The sequence below is a fragment of the Carex rostrata genome, chromosome 3 (genome assembly GCF_964058835.1).
Source record: "Carex rostrata chromosome 3, lpCarRost1.2, whole genome shotgun sequence".
NCBI classification, from domain to species: domain Eukaryota; kingdom Viridiplantae; phylum Streptophyta; class Magnoliopsida; order Poales; family Cyperaceae; genus Carex; species Carex rostrata.
In genome coordinates, this window is record NC_135920.1 from 13510192 (window position 1) to 13530276 (window position 20085).

Here is a 20085-nt window from a genome sequence, read left to right on the forward strand (position 1 = left end):
AGGTAAGCCATTATCTGAAGTATATGAATCTTTCTCAGGGGGTCGCTATTTTTACCGAATTAAATTGTTGGTTGAGGTAGATGAAAGCCTTGCCGATAGAGTTGAGGTAAAAAAACTCATTTCTAGGTACTTTCACAGCTCTTTTGGTATATGAGAGATTGATTACTGCATGTCTATTTTGTGAAAAAGTTGGACATGATCACTCCCACTGTGTTGAAAAAATCCAACAAGAAAGACTTAAGTTAGAACCCAAATATAGAGACAAACCTGAAATGGTAGATATTACCAAACTTAAGTTTGGACCATGGATCACTGACTCAGCCTTGTTGCTATCTCAAAATTCCCAAAACGAGACCTAAACCGTGCATGCAACTGCAGCAGATGCCAACCTAACCGAACAGCCCTAACATACCTTGGACCTGATCCAGGAAACACCCCCAACCCAACCCCAACCAGCCATTCAAATACCACTCAAGGCCCAAATCCCTTCCCGAGCAGCCCCCCCGCAACCACATACCCAGGCCCTGAATCATTGTTAGGCCCAAACCCAAACACGGCCCCAGGTCCTAACTGGGGCACGCTACAGCTCCATCAAGCGGGCCAGCAACCCTCTCCCAAACACCGATCACTGAAACGTGTGCAGAATGCACGATCCGGTACTGTCAGTTTCAACCTGAATGTGGGTGAGAAAAACAACAGAACTGGAGAGCTGGACAGGAAACCCAGCCAGAGGATGATTATTCGTCCTTGCGTAACAGCAAAAAAAAGAATGATGGAGGTGAGCACGGAGCCACCTCCAGGTTAATCATAAGTATCTTAAGTTGGAATTGTCGCGGTGCCGGGGAGCTGCAAAAACGAGAATTCCTGGCTCGAACCCTAAGGTGTACGCGAGTGAGTATCGTATTCATCTGCGAGACAAAATGCTTAACCGCCAAATCCAATAGGTTTTTGCCATAGCTTCATTTACCAAACCATGAGATTGTCCCTGCACGGGGTCGCTCGGGCAGCCTCTGGTTGCTGTGGGACCATATGGTTAACCTCACAGTCATCTCTAAGACTCGTTTCTACATTTATTCATAAGTCTGCCAACCAAATAAACCCCTTGGAACCTCATAGGCATTTATGGGGACCCTGGTCACATGTATAAATCAGCCATTTGGGCCGAGGTACAGCAAATCATGTGACATTGAGACCCCACTTGCCTTATTAGGGATTTTAATGCAATTGTTAATCAAACCAAAAAAGTTGGAGGAAATCCAGTGCTAAACTCAAATAGCAGGGAATTCAAAAAAAATTGTCTTTGACTCGGGTCTCATTGACCTTGGCTTCAAAGGCCCTGCCTATACGTGGACAAACCGACAAGAAACTTCCTCAGCCATTTACGAGCGTTTGGATCGAGCCCTTGCAACAGTGCAATGGACTCAGATTTTTTCGCAAGCCTGTGTGAATCATTTGCCACGAATACATAGTGATCACGCACCGATACTCCTCAGAACACAGAAAAAAGAAAACCGATCCTTGACCTTTAAGTTTGAGAACTGGTGGCGGCATAATGAGCAATTTCATGATTTATGCACATCAGTTTGGACCACTGCAGGCCCTTTTGGCTGGTTTGAAAAAATGGAAATTCTGAAACAAGAAATAAGAAAATGGGTCGCGGCCCTGCCTTCTCCACAAAAAAGATTAGAATGGGCCCAATAGGAAATTCTTAACCATCAGATGCTCCATATGATACTACAGAACATGTCCTATGAAGAGAGCCTATTTGCAGAATATCATATAGTCGAACAAGAGTTGTATGAATATTGGCATTAAAGATCCAGGTTACAGCTGTACTCAGAAAGGGGATTGTAACACAGCCTTTTTCTATGCAACAGCATCACACAGAAGGCGTACAAATCTAATTACAATAGTACAAGCACCATCAGGTACTACTGTTTCTCAAGAATCTAAAATAAGAAGGGTGTTTGTGCAACATTACAGGTCCCTTTTCTGCCCAACCCCTACCAACCCGACTCCTGACCCAACAACCTACATCCAGACATGTACCAACATACCCTACAACACAATACCGGAAACAGGATGCCAATATCTCGAGTCAACCCCAAATAGTGAAGAAATATAATCAACACTGTTTGTCATGGGACCTGATAAGGCCCCGGGACCCGATGGTGTCACCTCAAGATTTTTACAAGAAAATTGGGCCTTGTTTGGAGTGGATGTTACATGAAGCATCCAGCAAGTGTTCCTTACTGAAAAGACGCCTACAGAGTGGCTAGGTAGTCATGTCATTCTAATTCTAAAAACCACAGAACCACATACACCAAAGGATAACCGCCCTATCACTCTTAGTAATGTCATATATCGACTATTAATGAAAATTCTAGCCCGAAGATTGCAGCCATACATTGAAACCATAATATCCAAGAACCAAACCGCATTCATAAAAGGGAGGAATATTTCCGACAACACCATGCTCATGAAAGAAGTAATTCACTCATCCTCACTACTAAATACCACGCAAAAAAATTTAGGTCCCAAGCTTCTATTCACCCAGACAAAATCTCAGCCATTGATTTAATAGATCTCAACCGCTCATCAAAAATACATCTCAATCTTAGCCATTAATCATTAATTTTGATTTTATGCACCTATTTCATGTTATCAAACGTGTAGAAATTTAAATATAGTTCGAAAAGTGCTCGTCACGTGGAAAGCTACATAGAAATTGTTTCAGTCTCCGTTTTTTCTCAACGCGTCTTGATTTCTTCTGAGGCATAATACGCATTTTCTTTTTTTTCTCTCTCTCCTTCCCAGACGCCCTTTTTCTCTCCTCTTTGTCGGTCTCTCTTTTCCCAGACGCGTTAGCGCGTCTCTCGATTCTCCTTTTCTCTCCTCCTCCCCGACGAAGACAGAGTTAGGATTTTCCATGCCTTCTCCATTCTCCTCTCTTCTCCCTTTCATCCTCACCTCCACGGCTCCGCCTCTCTCCATGCTGACCAGTTGCAGTCTCCGTCTCCGCTGGCTCTTCCAGCGCCGCCATCGCCACCGCTTCGGCCGGAGCTGTAGCTAGAAGGTTGCTGATGATGTGGCGCTCGACCCTGTGCTTCTCATCTTCGAAAGTGATAAAAGCATGGAGATGGCAAGGTTAGGGTACAATGCCTTAGATTATGAACTTTGGTATCTTGGCATGCAATTTTGTACATAATTGGGTGTTTTTGTGAATTTGAGAAATATTGGATTATATACTGGAAGTACTTTAAATGTTGATTGTTGCAAAGCATCTTGTTGTATATTGTGAGGCAATTTATTGGAATTCTTGTTATAAATAACAGTAAACAAGGCATGTACTATTAAAGTCGTGGTGTATAGAGAGGCATGTACAATTTACCTGGTGTATAGAGATCTCAGAGTTCGGATATCTCATATTTTGCATGTTATTTTACAAAATAGCAACCGTCCAATTATGTTATGTATGAATCTCAGAGTGAAATATACTGGCACTAATGATAATCTGAGCAACGAGAAGTCGGTCACGTAAAATAATTTAATTTTAGGGCTGATTTTTATTTATGAGTTGATTTATGGTCCAAGCTCTAAATTATTGAAACCAAATAACTTTGAACTTATGCCATGGATTTAAAAGAAAGATAAATGCTCGTTAAACGCATTAAAAATTGATAATAAATAATTATTATTTCTTTCACTGTGACTTGGGCAAATTGTTTGAATCATATGGAAATTTTCAAATTGATCAAATTTAAGTCTTATTTTTAAAACTTCAACCTTATTGATCAAATGGATAAGAATTTCTCCTTGTATATCCATATATATAAATTTAAAAGAATGAAATTTTTTTTCCCTCTTCAATTAGTCTACTATCAAAATCAAGGATACGTGAATTTTATTAAAACTAATTTTGTCACTCTTCAAAGAAATGCATTAATATTGTCAATCCCCACTACAACGCGTGGGCACTTGACTAGTTCAGTAAACCATCATACAAGCAAAATGCCTTCCTACTTAAAGCTGATGTTAATAAAGCCTTCAACACTGTTCAATGGCCCTTTATTGTAGCAGTTATACATGCCTTCAAAGTCTCGACAAAATTAATAAATATCATTATGGCTGCCCTAGGGTCTAGCTGGGTGACTATTTTAATAAATGGGAAAAGAGACGGCTTTTCGTCACCAAATAGAGAGCTTCGGCAGGGATGTCCATTATCGCCGTATATCTTCATTATGGCAATGAAATTCCTAACCAAACACCTGCAAATGACACTAGCGAATAATCATATCAAAGGGGTTCAGCTTGAAAAAACAGTACCTACCCTAACCAATATCATGTACGCGGTTGATGTCATTATTATGGGGCGGGCCACATCTGAGGAAGTTAAAAAAAATCAATGACATCTTAATAGAATTTGGGACACACTCGGGACTTACCATCAACCCAGCAAAGTCAAAAGTGTGGTTCAGCAGGAACTGTGACTCACAGTGTAGACAGTGGATCCTTGATTCTTTTGGGGTGCAGGAGGCGGAGGAAACAGAATCATACCTGGGAATATACATTGGGGACCAGCATGGGCTGCAAACTCGGACTCACCAAATGCTAGTTGACAAATTCCAAGGTAGATTAGTAGGCTGGAAGACAAACCTCCTATCTCAAGCTAGAAGGATTGCTCTAATCAAAGCAGTAATGTTATTTATACCGATTTATTGTATGTTAGTTGCCACTATGCCTAAGAAAACAATCAAGGAATTGATTACGGTGATCCGTAGTTTTTTTCTGGGGGAAACAGGACAAAGAAAATTACCCAGAATTCATTGCATGGAAAAAAATTTGTTTACCCGAAGAGGATAGGGGATTAAGCATTAGAGACCTGACTCACTTCAATAAGGCTCTTATGCTTAAGGTAGTATGGCAATTAGCAAGCAACAGTGATCAATTATAGGTAAAAGTGGTTATTGTTAAATACTGTCCAAGGGGAGGAATTTGAGGTGTAAAGACAAGAAGTGGTACGAGCGGTTTATGGAAAGCGGTACAGGATTTGAAGGAATTCTTTAGAAGGGACATATGTTGGATAATTAGGGACGGAACAGGCATTAAAACCCTGAACCAACCCTAGTTCGGTAACTGAGACATAACCCGTATCACAACCAACACGTAGCGGGACTCTACGATAGCGAATCTTGTTGAAAATAATCAGCAACAGTGGAATCAACAATTGCTGCAACAGTTCCTGGATGTCCAAAATGCTGAGTACATCACAAGTCAGGTTAAGATACCTAGAAGAGATACACTCATTACAAACATGCTAGTGTGGTGTTCCAGCACAAAAGGGAACTACACTGTCAAGGAAGGTTACAAAAAAAATCAAAGAGGAGTTAGATTGGCGACCATATTACACTGATACTTGGAAGAATGCGTGAAAAAAATATAGTCATGGAAGGGTGTCATACCGCGGGTAAAAGTGTTTATTTGGAGAGCCATACACAACGGACTGCCAACCTTGATGGCAATGCACACAAGGATCAACACAATCAGCCCAACCTGCCCAAGATGCGTCCTTGAAAATGAGTATACGATGCACATGCTATTCTTCAGTGAAGTTTCTAGGGCCACATGGTTCATGTCAGATTTTGCACTTAGAGTGACTGCATTGCCACTTCAATTTGCGGAGGCGCTATTAGAAATCACAGGTATGCTTTCTAACTCTGAAACTGTAACTCTGTGTAACCTGATGTGGGGTGCTTGGTAGCTAGAAATGAGGAAATTTTTTCCTCGAAGAAAGGGGTACCAACCTCCATAATAGCAGCGGCAAGGTGCATGAAAGTGGAAGCCGAGACACAACCACCTCAAATACAGCATCCACCACTACCACCAATACCTATACAACCAGACATGGCAGTGATACTGATTGATGGTTCCTGGGAAACATCAAGCAAGGCAGATGTAGGGGTAATTGTTTTCAATTTATGTGGTCAACTCATCTCAGTCAAAGGGAAGAGTTTTACTGCGCATAATCCATTTGAAACAGAAACCCTTGCACTAATAGAAGCTGTGCAAATTGTCAATGCCAATCCACAACAACCTTTCACCATCTTCACAGACAACACCGATCTAATGTTTGTAATCAACTCAGAAAACCTTCAACAACTCCCACATTGGCGGTCAACAGAAATAGTGACACAATGCGCTTTCCTCATGAATTCGGTCAAACAAAGAGTCAAACTGCAACACATCAGTAGAAAGGCTCTTCAACCGCCCCATCGACTCTCCAACTGGGCAAGACGTACCAATGGTACATTCACAGGAATACCAAGTTCAACCTTCAGGGAAGAATTAAGGCTACAACTGATACTGGATAAAACTTTCTTCTCAATCCAGGCATAAAAATCAGCAAGCAAGACACACCACAGAGCTCACATGGCAACATAGCTTTGTTTCTTAAATTGTAGTTTTTACTTTTCATGTGCAATTTTCTACTTTTTCTTATCTCTATTAGGCTTAAGTTTTTCATTCACCCTTTTAATTTCAGTAGTTGTAAGAGTAGATTGCTTAATGTAATAGTATCGTATGATTCAATAAAAGTAGTGCCTAAGGGCTTATCATAAAAAAAGTGGAAATTCTCGAATGAAAGAGGAGCGAGACAAGAAAAAGGTATGTATTTAAATTTTTTACCTACATACCCTTCAATGTTTATTCGGTCTAACGCGTGTTAATTTATGCGATATAAGAAAATTCAGAGGGGGGAGAGCGGAAATTTTATTTTTCAGACAGATAAAATCTTTGAACCACTCTGTTTAGTACATGTATTTATTTTCAAGTCTCGCTTATGTATTTAAGATTGTGTTTTAGAACTCATCAATTTTGAAAAAAAGAAAGAGAGGAGTGCACTCAGGGGCGGATCTAAAGCCATTCAAAATGTGGTTAAGCAGCCCCTATGATTTTAAAATTTTAGTTATGTATACTACAATTTAATTGAATTTTATTTTTTGGAACAATTTATATAGTCCAGCCACCGTCATAAATTATCACATGTCTACTTTTAGTCTAGTGGTAAGAGATTATGTTGTGTTTGAAGAGAGTTTGGATTCGATTCCCACTAGCCACAGTTTGTGCATTTAAATTTGTAGCCTCCCCTATCAGGATTTTCTAGTTTCGCCCCTGAGTGCACTGTAATTGACTTGACTGAGAAATTTACTTGCTTTAGAGAAAAAAAAACACTCAGAGAGGAGAGAGGAGGGGAACGAAAGTGAAGCATTTGCATAAACTCCTTGATTTTTCTCAAGCTCAAATCAAGGATAGTCAAGGTGAACTTTTATGCGTTTTTTTTTTCCTCTCTTTCCCTTCATTCCTTTTATACAAACTATTCTAAAACACAATCTAAGAATTCTCTCCGTGACTCTTGTCTACCTCTTAACGTTATCAACGTCTGTTGCAACAACATTTTTTTACAATTCATCACATCTCAATGTACAGAAAGATCTGTCACTCTCTCTATCTCTGCATCTTATTTTCTTCAGGGGTGGATCCAATTAAGAGGAATGAGGGTTAATTGTGTTTCTCTGTGTTATTTTATAAATTTCTGAAAAATGTTATAGTTTCAACCATAATTGATCATCATTTATTTACTAATTATGTCCATTGTCGACTTCTATAATATTAGTTTAGAAGATTTTAATCCTATGACAAATGAATAAAACATTAACTATAAATAGGGGTGTAAACAGAACGAATACAGAGCGGATAATGCGCTAGAGATTTGTATAATAATTGAAACCTCAAGAGCGACAAAACATGTGCATTTTTACTGGGCACTAACAGAGAACATTAATTTATTTTTATTTTTTTTAAGGTCAATTTTTTTTTTTTTTATGTTATGAATAAATTTTTTGGTTCTTATCGGGCTTCAACGGAGAAAACTTTTTTTTTTTTTTTTGCTAATACTGAACCTCCAACAAAAAATTTCTACCTCCACCTGTCTATGATCATGTCATTAAATTTATTTCGGCACAAGAAATACATTCTTGCCCTCAATTCATGCTTCAAGCTCAATATGTATTGCGATTAGATTGTTCAAAACCACCACCTTTTTTCTCTAATAAATAAATAATCTCAGTAATAATTACAAATATTTTAGACATTAAGTAGAAAGAGGATGATTATCAGATATTAAAACTCTGACAAACCAGATGTGGTAGCGTTGAAATTAAAATTAAAATTGTACGGCTATTATCAATATAAAATTAAAATTAAAGTTGGTATTTGAAAATTTTAAATTATAATAATTTTAAAATAAGTTTAAATTTTAAAAGTTCTATTATGGATAGGTCCATCTTTTAAAGGAAACAAATCTGCTGAAATCTCCTAGGATTTCAGGAATATGAATTTCTCATTTCAACGGTCTATATGTTTCAATATATATTTTGAGATTTGTGCATAAAACTTTCTGCTTTGAGATTTGTGTATACAAAATTTAGACGGCTAAAATTAGCATTTCAGGGTCCTGAAAGATTTGATTCCTCTTTTAAAACGTGGCCTAATTTAAATACAATACAAGTCTAAAAGTAAGTACACGATAAAAAAAAAATATAATACAATTTTAAAAGTACAGGCGTTCTTTTCTTTTCTTTTCTTTTTGCAGAACTGCCCCCTTTTTTTGCATAATTAATTTTACATGAATTCACCGAAGACATGATTGTGGAGTCAAATTCCTAGCAAATACATAGTGGAACCTAGCATTGTGGGGTGACCACTCAATGATTTGTGAAGCTTGCTTTCTAGTTAAGTCGCTGAAATTTTGCACAAGATCTGGGTATTTACCATCTAAGCTGCTCGATACCAACTTAAGGAGACTGTCATGGCTAAGCGAAGCTTCTTTTGCATATCTCTCTATGACTTTTGGCAAAAGTACCCTCTTTGAATTTTTAATTACCACATTCGCTTGAAGATACTCTTTCCTTGCCTTCTTTAATTCATCTGAAAGGTTCTTGGGAGTGTACACTCTAAGCTGCATTAATAAAACAACAGTTATATTTTTTATAATAAATGATTGTTTGGCACATAGAGCCTATATAGTAAGCAAAAGAAGGAATAGAAAGAACTTGAAAATTGACTATAAATTAATTACCATGGGGTCTGAAGAAGAACCGGTGCACAAGGCAAACAGAACAAGCGGTTCACATTCCGCAAGGGCGTAGCACGAGTTAGTTAAGTGCTTCTCCTCTCCATTTTTCTTTCTCATTGCATTTATGAACATAGTTTCAATCCACTGCACTTGAATTAAAGTTATCAGAAACAAGCTAATAATTTTCAAAATTTAAAAGATTACTGAAACTTAGGGATCAATGACCTAAAATTTATTAATGAGAGTTAGTACAATTGAGGGCTTAACTGCATAATTCGGTGATGATAGCCTATATTAATGAAATAAATAAACTCTGAACCAGTTGTACAGAAGGAAAAAAGGATGAAAAAAATTCTACAAGAATATACAGAATAGTAAACACAGGAAATGGTGCGACATACTCGGGCAGTACCAGGAGTGTGGCAGTGCAGTATGTAGTGCTCTATGGAACTGGCTGTCACAATGTAGCCTCCTATGTTGTACGCAGCCTAAAATACATCAGGAGAGGAATATACATTGAAGTGAACTACTAAGTTACTGACAAAGAAATTTGAAAATTCCCTACCAGAGTTACCAAATTACTTTATATTGCAGTAATAACAGTAATAAGTTTAACTAAACATTACCTTCTAGATTATGCTACAGATTACAGCATACAGGAGTTGGGACCCATTCTTTTAATCTGACCATAGAGTGCTTCTATGATCATATTTAACTAATTTTTTAAGGGATTACCTGTTGTAGACTTGTATGGTATTTGTCAGGTCTGGTATTGCACAAAAATGTATGCTACTGTCCACTGATTTGGTTTTTATTTTTATTTTTATTTTTAATTTGGTTGTTTCTCTTTTTTCATTGCAATCATTACTCGTTTATCATCGATGCAACATGAATATCTTATAAGCTAATTTCACTACCTTGTGAATCAAAACCATCCTTCTTAATGAACTGCTTGGAAAACCATATGTTAAATATGCCTAGAAATGATAGATTAGAATCATTAGATGAACAAATCATTAAAGTAATTAAGATGCTAAAGCAAATATAAAAGAAAATTGTAAACTATCTAGCTTATAAGTATATTACATGCATAACAAGTGAATTGTAGATATTTAACCAGAAGGCGCATTTGGCATTTTGGGCTATGCCACCCGGATTGACTCTCTCCAGCTGTTTAAGTAACAACCTAATTAGGAAAAGTATATTCCGAAATCAGAACAGAACAAAATTTCATGGGTATAGATTACTACTCATAATTCTACAAATGAATTGCAAATCTGCAATTTAACCAAATTATGTTCTGATATTGTGCAATAAGTTATCCGTTTAACTATCTTATCTTTAATTCTGATATCAACTTTAAATTGTCATGAATTAACCCTATTTAGGCTCACTGTATGTTCCCAAATTTGCCATCAAATCTGAAATAAGCCCAGAGAAAGGCAATATAATTAAGGTGAAGTTTTGCACAAACAAGTACCTGTAATTATTAATAGCAGAAGACGCATCTGAACTCTGATATTTTTCTGACCAAATCGAACACATTTCGAATGGTCTTTTAGAAGAAAAGTGATCTTTGCTTCCATTGGATCTCCTAGGAAGAGCAGTTGTTGAAGATCTAGATAAGAAAGGAGCGCACATTTTCTCGGCTTTTTCCGAGGGCTCGGTCCATTGTAACAAACAATATATAGTGGCCATGTATCTAACCATTTCTTCTGACACCTTATTTGGGCATTTGCTTAGATCCTCTTTCAGACAAGTGCCCGAATTGCTGCTTCGCAAGACAAGCACCTATTATAGGGACAAATAGAAGTTAGACAGCAACACACTTTCATATGTTTCCATGTATTTCTATTTCCTATGCCTCACAAATAAAAGTTCAACTGGTGTACAAAGGAACAATCATGTCTTCAAATAAACAGCTCTACATGAAAACTATCTATAAGGTCCCCTTGCTTATAAGAATCTAGAATTCAAATTAACGTTTCTTATAAGCACGGATAAACATCATAACTCGTACCGTGCTCACATCAGAAGAGATATTTGTAAGATGAATGCCTTTCGGTTCGCTCGACATGGGACCCTCCTGCCTAATATTGGGTTTAGAAATAAATTTTTGCTTTGACAAAGCACCCCAAATCTGGAAATAATGAAAATTAAACTTCTTTGATGAGCAAAAGGCACTTGAAACCACAATGGGGTGCTTCTTCGGCTGTTCTTTTATACTGCGCACAGGAGAAGCAATACTAGAACCTCGTTCTGATGAGGGAGCAGTTGAAATGCACTGGTCAAATATGCTTCTATATAGTGATAGAACATGCTGCTCGCGGTTTGCGATCTCTTCTTCAAGCAAATCAATTTCAACCATCAATCCCTTAATCTGAACAGAAAAAACAGAATGAGGTAGGCTTTGAGATGAGAAACCAACAATAGCCACATGAGATAATTTCAGAGCTGAAAATGAACGACCATTAATGCACAACCCGCAACGAGAATCTTTATATTATATACGTGGTGGTGTAATTTAAATACAAGAACCAAGTTCAAAACATAATTTTCTAATATCCTCCAAATGTAAAGCCATCAATACTGGATGAGGTTCAAGGTTTGTCAACACCTTCATCGATGCACAATATAAATATCTAGCAAATTGCTTCCATAGATCTATCGTTTGATATTCTTATATTTTGAACTTTGTGAGGGATTGTTAAAACTTAAACTATGAAATGCCAAAATTTCTGTTCTAATAAATTTGTTAATTATCTTCCTTTTACCGACAAACATTTAATTTGTTTTAATTTTTTCAACTGTTTTTAATCATTTGAGTATATTCATAATATTTATAATCTTAGAGTTGAATTGAAAAATTCCTGTTCTAATTCACATTACCACTGGAAACAGTTCAGTAATCCTCACTAATCACTAATTGTAGTTCAAATCCGACTAAATTGTTGCCATAAGATCCACGAGCCGTTGCATTTTTTCTTCAATAAACACTCTTTATCTTTTTGCTAATGGAGAGTTGGAGACATTCATATCTATTCCCCTCACATACACGGATTCGTATCCTCTTCATTAACTCGAATTTTGAGTTAAGATATGGACCGTCAGATTTAAATCTGCACTAATATTAAAGAGCCCCAACGTTATAGACATGGACCAGATTGGTCCGAATTATAATCGTACGGTCCAGAAATTAAGGTACAGATTCGGGTTCCACATACACTCGCATATAAAGACAAAACTCTCCGTGTCAACTCTCTCGCTCTTAGCAAAAGGACAAAACCAGAGAAAAAGAAAAGGCTTTGCCTTTATATTCTTGCTACATTGCTATACATATTATTCCTCCATAATTCATCTTCAATTCCATTTCCTTCATATATCCAATCTTATTATCATTTCCCTCTTCAATTCCATTTCTTTCATTTATCCGATGTTGATGGATATTATAAAGTTATCGTCAGTTGCTTCTATGGTGGTGCTCTAAGAAGCGACTGTGTCAAATAATTTTGAAGACGGTTCCATGAATCTTGAACGATAGAGAGAATGCACTTAAGAAGGTGGCATCAAAATCTGTATGCCAACTCTTTCAAAAAAAAAAATCCGGATAATATAATTAATTTGATTTATTTTGATTATTTTATTACTATTCAAATTTTCTGAAAATTTATCTCAACAGAAACATGAAAATAAAATAAAATACACAGTGCGTTTACATACATATTTGATAAATTATTACCTGAGAAGAGAAATTGCCATGTCCTGGAGAAGAGGCAGTCGAAGCTCGGCCTATTGTCTTTTCAAGCATGGAATGAATAGATCTTTCTTGATGTAATTCAAACTGTAATATTTTTGCCTGTTGTGATTTTTGGCAGAGCCCCATTAAGTCCAAGTTTTATTGCAGTAATTTGAGAAACATGCAATTGATTTGGTATATAGGGAACAGTTCTAGCCGTAAGTTGCATATTTGCAGTAATTTTAGTACTGATACTGCCATTTTTCTCTGCAATCTCGCTCTAGAAAATTAAATATTGATAACAAAACCAATGTAATCCTATCCTTACATCATCTTTCAGGAAGACATGGTTATTCGGCGGAGTTCCGATTTTGCTTTGAGCAGTCTATTAATTAAGCAAAAAGGAAGATAAATAAATTTAACTTCTGCATGAGAAATCAAGGCATTATTTCTTTTCTTTTTTAAACCTGAGATTGATTCCAGTTGTTCTTTGCATGATATGGAGATTCATATTTTGTAAAACTCTTGAACCCATCAGAGGCACTGAAAATGGAAAGGAAAAACCATCAGAACAAATCAGTTCATGTCAAAAATCAAAATGCTGTGCCATAAAAGTGGTATATATATATACATCCAAATCATTTTATGAAAAATGCTTACCTCTTTGATCGTCTATGATACCTGTGATGCTCAATAGAAACCATTTTCTCTCTAAATTCTCTCTTCTTTCACATGCACTTTTCTACTAAATGGATTTCTCTTGGATAGTACTGTAGTAGCATTTATTTCTTGATACCAGGACAAGATAGATAAAACAGAAGAAAAACACCATCGGATGCTCCCTGACTTGTACAGCGTTGTAAAGATTTTACCTTTTTTTTATGTTATTAAATGCGTATGTGCTCAACAAGAGCATCCTGTCCTGTCTGATATTAATATAGGCATGGTGGTTGGAACTTGGAAATGAAGCCTGTAGGCTGTAGGGGCTTTTTACCGTTGGAGAATTAATAGTGGCATTTAATCACATTTATAGCATCTCTCTCTCTCTCTAGCTCTCCCTCTGTGAGTTCTGACAAATATTTACATATGGCTGTGAACAAAGGGCGGATCCAAAATTTTTGATTAAGGCACAAACAAATATCGAATTGGATTTAAATAGTTAATTGAATTTAAACTCATTAACTAATTAAATATTTTATAAAAAAATAATACTTTGACTTATATTTTCTAATGTTATGATGCTTTATTTTATAACTCTAATTAACCAATCATAATTCAAAAAAATTATTTTGATTTTAACATTAAATTTAACCTGAATTACAAATTAAACATCTAGAGAGAAGCAAAAACTCAAAATCCAAAGAGAACGACTGCCTCTGTTACATACTGGATCCGCCCCATGCAGTAAATTAGTATATTATGACCTATGAGTGTATATATGCACCATGGTCCATGGAGAATTTGGAATCGCATTTAATTTTTTTTTTTTTTTTTTTTCTGTTTGCCAGAGTCGCTTTGGTACGGACAAATGCTTGAGCTCCTCATTAAATGATTTGGCTCAGTAGACGTTGTTTGATGCATTTCATTGATTGGGACTTGGAAGCGCAGCTGTAGAAGTAGATGCTTCTAGGCTTCTAGCTTTTATTGCAGTATTCTTTTCATTTATAGAAATAGTATAAAAATAAGAGTTGGGCCTGATACATTGTAATGTATAAGTGATTTTGTATATTGGATTGTAAATTGTTAGATTTGAAATTCAAATAATTGATTCAAATCATTTAACTTGATTTTCATATTAAAATGTGTTTGGATACCAAATTTTACATTTTTTGCAAACTGTTGCTATTTTATTTTAGAATTTTTGAAAATCGATGTTTTTCATAAATGCCTAGACCATAAAAAAGTGATTTTCAAAAGTTCTAAAAAATAGCAAATAATTTAAAAATATATATATAAAATTTGGCCTCCAAGTACATTTAAATACGGAGATCAAGTTGAACAGTTTGGATTGACTGTTTGAATTTCGAATCTAATAATTTATAGAACTCCATGCACAAAAAGATCTATACATTGCATTGCACCATAACCCAACTCTAAAAATAATATAGGATTGATTGCATGAAAATTTTGATTTCGCACAAGGAACTTCAGTTTCTTTATAATTGTCTAAATGAACATTTTGTTATTCATTTAAGATTCAGCGTACCGCTCACCTTACGACTCAAAAAATTATATTTCTAAACTAGAGGAACGATTATTTGTTCTGTTCCTTTATAATTGCCTAGAGAATAAAAAAAAAATTAAGTTTCTTCTGTGGGATCAAAATCTCAAGCCATTTTATCTATTACCCTATATTATTTCTAAATAAATTCCATAAATAAAAAAATTATTCCTTTATTGCTCTTGCGGAAATAAATTTGAGGATTTTATTTCTTTTATTACTTTTCTTAAAAAGAAATTAAGGTAAATCCATATTTTAAACTTCATCCTTAAATTTTTTAGTGGTACCTTGAACTTCACTTTTGGGCTTAATAATGCCAAGGCTTTATAGAAGAAATTTTGCTGCTTTTAAGGATTGCAAAACTTGTTTCATCATTTAATGAAATTGATTGCTTGCAATTTCTTTTCTTTTTTTTAAAATGCAGCTTCCAAGAGAGGTTGTTTTGAACTGTCTTAATTAACAATAAATATTGAGGATAATATAAGGTTTAGTGATAGATATTATGAAGAAAGGGTATAAAAGAGAGATTAATTTGAACTTCTCAATTTGATCAACTCATCTACATACCGAAATCTTGTAAGAAACAACATTTTTTTTTTTAGGATTTTCAAAACAAACACTTTTCTTCTTTTTTAAATATTGGATATACCTAATATTTTTTTCTTAAATCCAAACACCAAATTTTTTTAGCACACACATAACCATAATTTTTTCGTTCCAAAATGTCAGAAAGAAAGGGCTCGGGACTGGGAATTTATTTACATCTGAAAATATCTCTTCTTATTTTCCTAAGAATTTAATTCCAATTTTATGTCATGCGTGTAAATATAATCTGTAAAAGAGTAACCGATTTGACATAAACCAGAAGAAAAAAAGATGAAGCCGGTTTTTAATCCCTATGAAGTATGAATTCTTGCTATGACATAAAAAATAGTACGAAGACAAATTCATATATTCGGTGTTATTTATAATGAGGAGGGTTCAAATGCCTCCATGTTTTTGTGCCTCCATCATGCATCCATCTCTCTTCATCATTTTCAAAGTTCAAACAATCGATCCGAACCGCTCAACCTAACCTCCATACTAAAATATGTTTGGAGACCAAATTTTATATTTTTAGGAATTTTTTTACTATTTTTTTAGATAGGTACAAAAATACTGTTTTTAGATGGTTCAGATTTACTGATTTTGTACCTATCTAAAAAAATAGTAAAAAAATTCTTAAAAATATAAAATTTGGTCTCCAAACATATTTTAGTATGGAGGTTAGGTTGAGCGGTTCGGATCGACTGTTTGAACTTTAAAAATGATGGAGAGAGATGGAGGCATGATGGAGGCACAAAAACATGGAGGCATTTGAATCCTCCTCATTTATAATACCTAAATAACAATCATCGTATCTAAAAAGTAGACAACAAAGTTGTATGATTCTGAAACCCAGTACCAGTACCACCAAAATCAGATGTTGCTAATGGAATCAGATAACTCAGAAGAATTGACAAATAATGAGTTTGGCTAATATAATATCAGTGTCATTTTAGCCTATATGACACCAACTCTAAAACCTATCAAATTGACTTCGAACGACTAATCCAAACCATTTAAACTAATTTACATTATGAGTGATGTGTTTACATACAATTTTTTTTATATTTTCGAGTTATTTTAGTATCAAATCAAGTGGTAAAAATATTGAAAAATGAATGTATTAAAATTAACTTAAAAATTCACACATTTGACCACTTGATTTAATACTAAATAAATTCGAAAAGTTATAAATTTTGCATGTAAATGCACAACTAATGAAGTAGATCGGTTTGAACAGTTTGGATTCACCATTTGAAGTCGATTTGATAGGTTTTAGAGTTGGTGTTATATAGGTTGAAATGACACTGATGTTATACTAGCCAAACTCCCAAATGATACCAAAAAATCTCTGATTTTTTCCAAATCATTTATTTATGTGCTACAAAATTATAAAAATTATATTAGTTGATTTCTTTTTAAATACGTAAGATTTCAATCAGTCATAAAATAAAAGAGTGGAGTATCATATATTAATTATAAGTTTTAAAAATAAATTAAACCTAAAATTTTGCATATAGAGTTGATAAAATATCTAATTTGGGCTTTAAAGAGCAAATGATGTCCTTTTGTTGAAAGTTATATCATGAATAAAGTAACATGGAGCACATATATTTATAAATGCAAATAATATCACACTAATTAGACCACTATAGAATGGCAAAATGGAAAACAAAAAGGTTACATCTACAAGTTAATAATCATGCGGGATTTGATATCTTTCCTCAATTATATAAATTTTATATAATTTGTAAGTAATCGTAGACAAAAAATAGAGCAAAAAAAGTAATAACTATAAATGTATTAAAATTATAAAAGAGACAAAGAGATGCAATGTATTTCTATCTACTTCTCAAAAATAAATGCATGCAGTTGTCTCAATATACAGTTTGCATCAGCTTATAGCCGAGATTTTTATTAATATCCAAAAAAAATATGAAATTTCAGAAACTATTCAGGTTTTTGCGTTTTTTCGAAATCTACCCAAACCGCAATAATTTTTTGCGGTTTTCGACTGAATTACCGCAATTTTTTTTGCGGTTTTGAAATTCCAAACAGCAATTTTTTTTGCGTTTAAAAAAACGCTATAATTTTTTGTGGTTTCAATTTTTTTTTGTATTTTTCATATTTTTTTAGTTAAATAGAAATATATATAATTTATTTACTTTTTGTATTGAAATATTAGAAATATTTTATATATTTCTTTGAAAATAGATGAAATACTTTTGATTTATTAGAAAGACTGCTACAAATAACCCGGATCAACATTTTTCATGCCGGATTTTTTGCGTCTATAAGAAAAAATAATATATTTCTTTATGAGTTATTGAAAAAAAAATGCTTGGATTCAAAGTTATTGGTCCCTGTTTAAAAGTCATTTCTAGGTAATACAAAAAATATTGTGATCATTATAGTACATTTAATTTCTAAAAAGTTGTATCTATTTTGAGAATTCTTTTTTAATAACAATCATTAATAACTTAAAAGTTTTGTTATTTTTCAAAAATAGATACAACTTTTTGAAATTAAATTTACAAGAAGGATGACAATATTTTATGTATTTACTTAGAAGTGACGTTTGAACTAAGATCAATAACTCAAAATTCAAGCTTTTTTAGTTTTTTTTTCAATAACTCATAAAGAAATATATTAATTTTTCTTATTGTCGCAAAATATCTGGCATGAAAAATATCAATCCGGGTTATTTGTAGCAGTCTTTCTAATAAATCAAATTATATAGTATTCCATCTATTTTCAAAGAAATATATAAAATATTTCTAATATTTCAATACAAAAAATAAATAAATTATAAATATTTCTATTTAACTAAAAAATATGAAAAAAAATTGAAACCGTAAAAAATTATAGTGTTTTTTTTAAACTGCAAAAAAAAATTTGCGGTTTGGAATTCCAAAACCGCAATTTTTTTTGCAGTTTTAGACTGAATTACTGCAAAAAAAAATTCGGTTTGAATAAATTTCAGAAAAACACAAAAACCGGGATAGTTTCTGAATTTTTGTTTTTGGATATTAATAAAAATTTCGGAGCTTACAGTGTTAGGAAAAACACTAATCTTATAAATGATACGGCTACTCTTATTTAAATGCAATGTAAAAAAGTTGCTCCTTTTAACACTAATTAGTTAAGCCAACATTTTATAAAATAACATATTGATATTTTTTGAGTTAGCACTTTTTTAGAGAATGCAAAATAATATAAATAACACAGATAGCAATGCAATGTTTACATTATAAAAATAACGAGTACGGTTAAAATGCACCATTATTAGTTTTGTGCTCAACTATATTTCACATCTTTATTTTTATTTTTAAAGTTCAAACAATCAATCCAACTATATCCCACATATAATGCAGTATTGTCGGAGTTCGAAACATAGAATCCATCTCAATTGGAGCGCGACGGTTGAAGAAGTAGATCCGATCGTGAAGTGAGATGGTGATTAAACTATTGCGGTGATCAACATCTCGATTGGAGCACGACAGTGAGTAGATCCGATTGCCGTTGGAGTGCGGCGGCAGTCGAAAAAATGAATCCGATTATGGAGTGAGATGATGATTAGAATACTATAATAGTTTAGAATATTTTATGAGAATAAAAGATTTAATTTAGAAATTACGGTCATTTAATTCATTGTAAATACGTTTCTTATCGATGAAATATGTTAGTTGACATTTAAGATCACTGATCTAGAAAAAATTCAAATACGAGTTAAAAATATTAATAAATACAATAGAAAATATAGGGAGTCGGGGGTAATTTCGTCATTAAGAGCTCGAAAGGGGGTTTGGAGAGAATTCGTATCCTCTGAGATATCTCAAACTTTGTGTGACTTTATGGAAAATTCCAACCGTTTAAATACGCTATGCACGAATCTCAAAGCACACATAATACTGACCCCTCTACATCACCCCCGAATAGGCACCGGACATGTCAGTTACGCAAAAGTTGAGATATCTCAGAGGATACGCACTCGTTTGGAGAGCAGCCGCTGCTGCCCGAATTCACATCTTCTCCAATATCTGATAAGGGAATCTTTTACAATTACTAGATCTGGACCGTTCTTTTTAACTTGGCACGAATCTCAAAGCTAAAAATACTACCCCTATAGTGACCCGAATCCCAAACCGGTTGAGATTTAATAATCTCAAACCATAAAGTGAGGGCGATCCTCTGCAATATGGAGAGGATACAGATTCCTGCTGCCCGCCCTACTTTAGGCTACAACCAAATCTCTGTTCCGATCACTAATCAGTCACGTCTAACAAACAAACGACAAGGAAGAACGCCTCTTCCGATTCTAGCAATTTCTTTTTGAAAACGACTAACAGTACCCCTCATTCAGTCCCCTATCTGTCTCCCACTCTAAAAGACATAAAAAGTACAACGGGG

At 34.4% G+C, this 20085-nt stretch overlaps 1 protein-coding gene across 3 annotated transcripts; it reads right to left on the reverse strand.

Moving 5' to 3' along the window:
* Nucleotides 1–8676: 8676 nt before the first annotated feature.
* Nucleotides 8677–13655, reverse strand: LOC144551975 (uncharacterized). 3 transcript variants are annotated; one of them, XM_078300085.1, is made up of 11 exons: nucleotides 13530–13655; nucleotides 13337–13412; nucleotides 13198–13254; nucleotides 12873–12989; nucleotides 11154–11513; nucleotides 10614–10924; nucleotides 10220–10319; nucleotides 10051–10110; nucleotides 9535–9621; nucleotides 9137–9277; nucleotides 8677–9016 (listed from the first exon to the last, which is right to left on the reverse strand). In XM_078300085.1, exons 1-11 carry the CDS (start codon nucleotides 13571–13573, stop codon nucleotides 8690–8692), a joined length of 1680 nt encoding a protein of 559 aa, XP_078156211.1. In that variant the 5' UTR covers nucleotides 13574–13655; the 3' UTR covers nucleotides 8677–8689. The 3 variants fall into 3 exon arrangements, with proteins under 3 accessions (XP_078156211.1, XP_078156212.1, XP_078156213.1); XM_078300086.1 differs by lacking the exon at nucleotides 13198–13254; XM_078300087.1 differs by lacking the exon at nucleotides 8677–9016 and having other exon boundaries at nucleotides 9146–9277; nucleotides 9546–9621.
* Nucleotides 13656–20085: the final 6430 nt, after the last annotated feature.

Bases quoted from the DNA above. Each gene is read 5' to 3' on its own strand.
- LOC144551975 (XM_078300085.1), bottom strand. From the start codon at position 13,573: ATGGTTTCTATTGAGCATCACAGGTATCATAGACGATCAAAGAG. The intron at 10,320-10,613 runs GTACTTGTTTGT...TTTCCTAATTAG, and splicing joins TCTGCTATTAATAATTACAG to GTTGTTACTTAAACAGCTGG. The intron at 9,622-10,050 runs GTAGTGAAATTA...GATGTATTTTAG, and splicing joins GGATGGTTTTGATTCACAAG to GCTGCGTACAACATAGGAGG.